Source organism: Quercus lobata, chromosome 5, assembly GCF_001633185.2.
Source record: "Quercus lobata isolate SW786 chromosome 5, ValleyOak3.0 Primary Assembly, whole genome shotgun sequence".
Taxonomy (NCBI): domain Eukaryota; kingdom Viridiplantae; phylum Streptophyta; class Magnoliopsida; order Fagales; family Fagaceae; genus Quercus; species Quercus lobata.
This window is the reverse complement of record NC_044908.1, coordinates 29,688,722-29,691,191: the sequence shown is the minus strand read 5'-3', so window position 1 is coordinate 29,691,191 and position 2,470 is coordinate 29,688,722. Positions and strand designations below refer to the sequence as shown.

Below are 2,470 nucleotides of genomic sequence, written 5' to 3'. Positions count from 1 at the left end.
AGCTGTAGTTTAAGGCCTAACCTAATGGGCCTGCATCATTAACCTAACTAAGTCTGAGAGTTAAGCTGTAGTTTAAGGCCTGGCCTAATGGGCCACCATATACAAAGAATATAATAACTCATATGTTTTATCTATCACATAGTAATCATTGACAATAATTCCCAAATTATAAAAATGGAACAGTATGGAAGTCTTTAGGATTACAAAGGACATTTTCTTCTTGGTTTTTATCTGTAAAAATCCCTTTATTAATCACGTGAATAAGACAATATCTAGTTCCGATACAAAATCCAATAAAAATAGAAAAACAAAACAAAACAACAACACAATTACGAGGGAAAGCCGTAACTCAAAATGTATATAAAGCCTATCCGGCTATGCCTCTTCTTCCCTAAAAAAGAAAAGCAATAGCAATGGACATTAAAGAGACAAAGAAACTAGCAAAGACCCTAATTGATGAAGAACTAGGAGGAGGTGGTGAAGCCATAGTGGATGGACCTTCAACCTTATCAGGAGATGGCGTAGGAGATGGGCTGCAAGCAGCAGGGGTAGTTGATGTGGGAGTAGGGGTGGTAGGAGTAGTAGGAGTGTTGGTGGAGGGTGGAGTAGCGCCCGGAGAGCTCGAGACAGTGATGGCTAGCTTCTGACCTGCTAGGCAGTGCCTGCCGACGGTGCATATGTAGTAGTGACTGCCAGCAGCCTCGAGAGTCACATTAGCAGGGCCAGTTGTGATGGTGTTGCCAATAGGGTTGGCATTGCTGCAAGCGTCGTAGGATTCTTTTGGTACTTTAAGGACATCGTGCTCGTTGGTGGTGAAGTTGAACGCTGCAACACATGGTAATTAATATATATGATGGAAAATGCATTAGATATATTGATATAATACTTAAATTAATAATTGAGTTCCTGATAGGAGGATTGATGCACATTGATTTGTTATCTTTTAGTGTATATAATATTATTAGAGAAATAAAATTTGATGATCTACATTCTGTAGTTGTTTTTTCAAATTAATTGTATACAAACACGTTTATAGCTACTTGATTTTCAATTAATCACTTTTTTCTTTATGTGGGACTATGTTTCCAAGGCTCATATCATAGGGCACCTAATTAATCTCTTGGGTATGTGATTAATCACCCATTCGTTGGTGACATTGTTACAGATAAACATAGCAAAGAGCATATCTAATATGGTTGGAAGTTTGGACTAGGTTCCAACACAAAAGTACGTCTTAAGTAGAAGACATTAATGTTATTTGAAGAATAAATGTCCCTAAGCAGTTGGTAGTGATTAGGGGGTGGCAAAATTGGACACGACCCGTGAACCCGATACGACACAACACGAAATAAGTAGGTTATGGGTCGAGACTTAATAGGTTAGTGTCATATTTGGGTTGACATGACTGACCCGTTTAATAAATTGGTTGGGTTAATGTTCAACATATGAGACCCGTTTGACCCATTTACTTAAATAACATCTTACTAATATACCAATCAAACCCAAGGTATATAAACTTATTAGTTATTGTGGTTTATTTTCTTTGACATATTGTGATTGATTATTTGTGATATTTAGATATGTTTAGTTTTAAATGATTATTTGTGATGCAATTACTAGTTAGTTCTTAATTTTATATTAAGAATATTTATTTGTATGTTTTTTCATAAATATTTTTTTTTTTTTTTTTTGATAAAATTTGATAAACAAGTTGACACAACTGACCCATTTAATAAATTGGTTGCGTTAAGGTTGAGAAATCTTGACCCGTTTAACAAACATGTCGAGTTAATGTTGACCTATATAGTCGAATACTCAAGAGTTGATACGACACGAACCCGACATGTAAACACAAATTGCCACCTCTGGTAGCAATGATGAAAAAGAATAGATAAAAAATTAAAAGTAAAGAGGGCCGTTCACATGAAAGAAGAGAAGAAAGGAATGAAAAAGTGTGAGAAGAGATAGAAAATCATACTTAAAATATCACCAACCACGAACTGCTTGCTAGCAGCCCAAGTCTGATATGCCTGGGCACCACCTTGTGGAATGGTCCAACCAATGTTATCTCCCACAACATGCACTGTTTGTGCTGTCGTGCATTGTAAAAGCACTGCAGCAACAACACCAAGAACAATCACAACACTCATAAGCTTTTCCATTCTCTCTCTTTATCTCTCTAAACAATGTCAGTATGTATATGCTCTTGTATGCCTTTGATACAATCTAAGTTCTCAATGTATTATTGTATATGTCTTCGATGACAATGTGAAGTTGCATGTAGACTATATAAAGTGACGCAAAAATGGTGAGGAAGAGCTCATCTTGGACTTTGACTCTAAGCTAATTCATAATTTAAATGCCGGTCCCTTTTGTTCATTTTATTACTTGGTCATAGGTCCATTATGTACGTACATTTATGAATCCATCTCTTGACCTCAAACCCAAAGTGGAAAGTTTGCAGATTTGA

The 2,470-nt window shown here is 36.2% G+C and overlaps 1 protein-coding gene across 1 annotated transcript; it reads right to left on the bottom strand.

Moving 5' to 3' along the window:
* Nucleotides 1-223: 223 nt before the first annotated feature.
* LOC115992728 (cucumber peeling cupredoxin-like) lies at nt 224-2,254 on the bottom strand. Its single transcript, XM_031116951.1, has 2 exons — nt 1,979-2,254; nt 224-825 (listed from the first exon to the last, which is right to left on the bottom strand). Exons 1-2 carry the CDS (start codon nt 2,160-2,162, stop codon nt 392-394), a joined length of 618 nt encoding a protein of 205 aa, XP_030972811.1. The 5' UTR covers nt 2,163-2,254; the 3' UTR covers nt 224-391.
* Between the last annotated feature and the right edge of the window lie 216 nt (nt 2,255-2,470).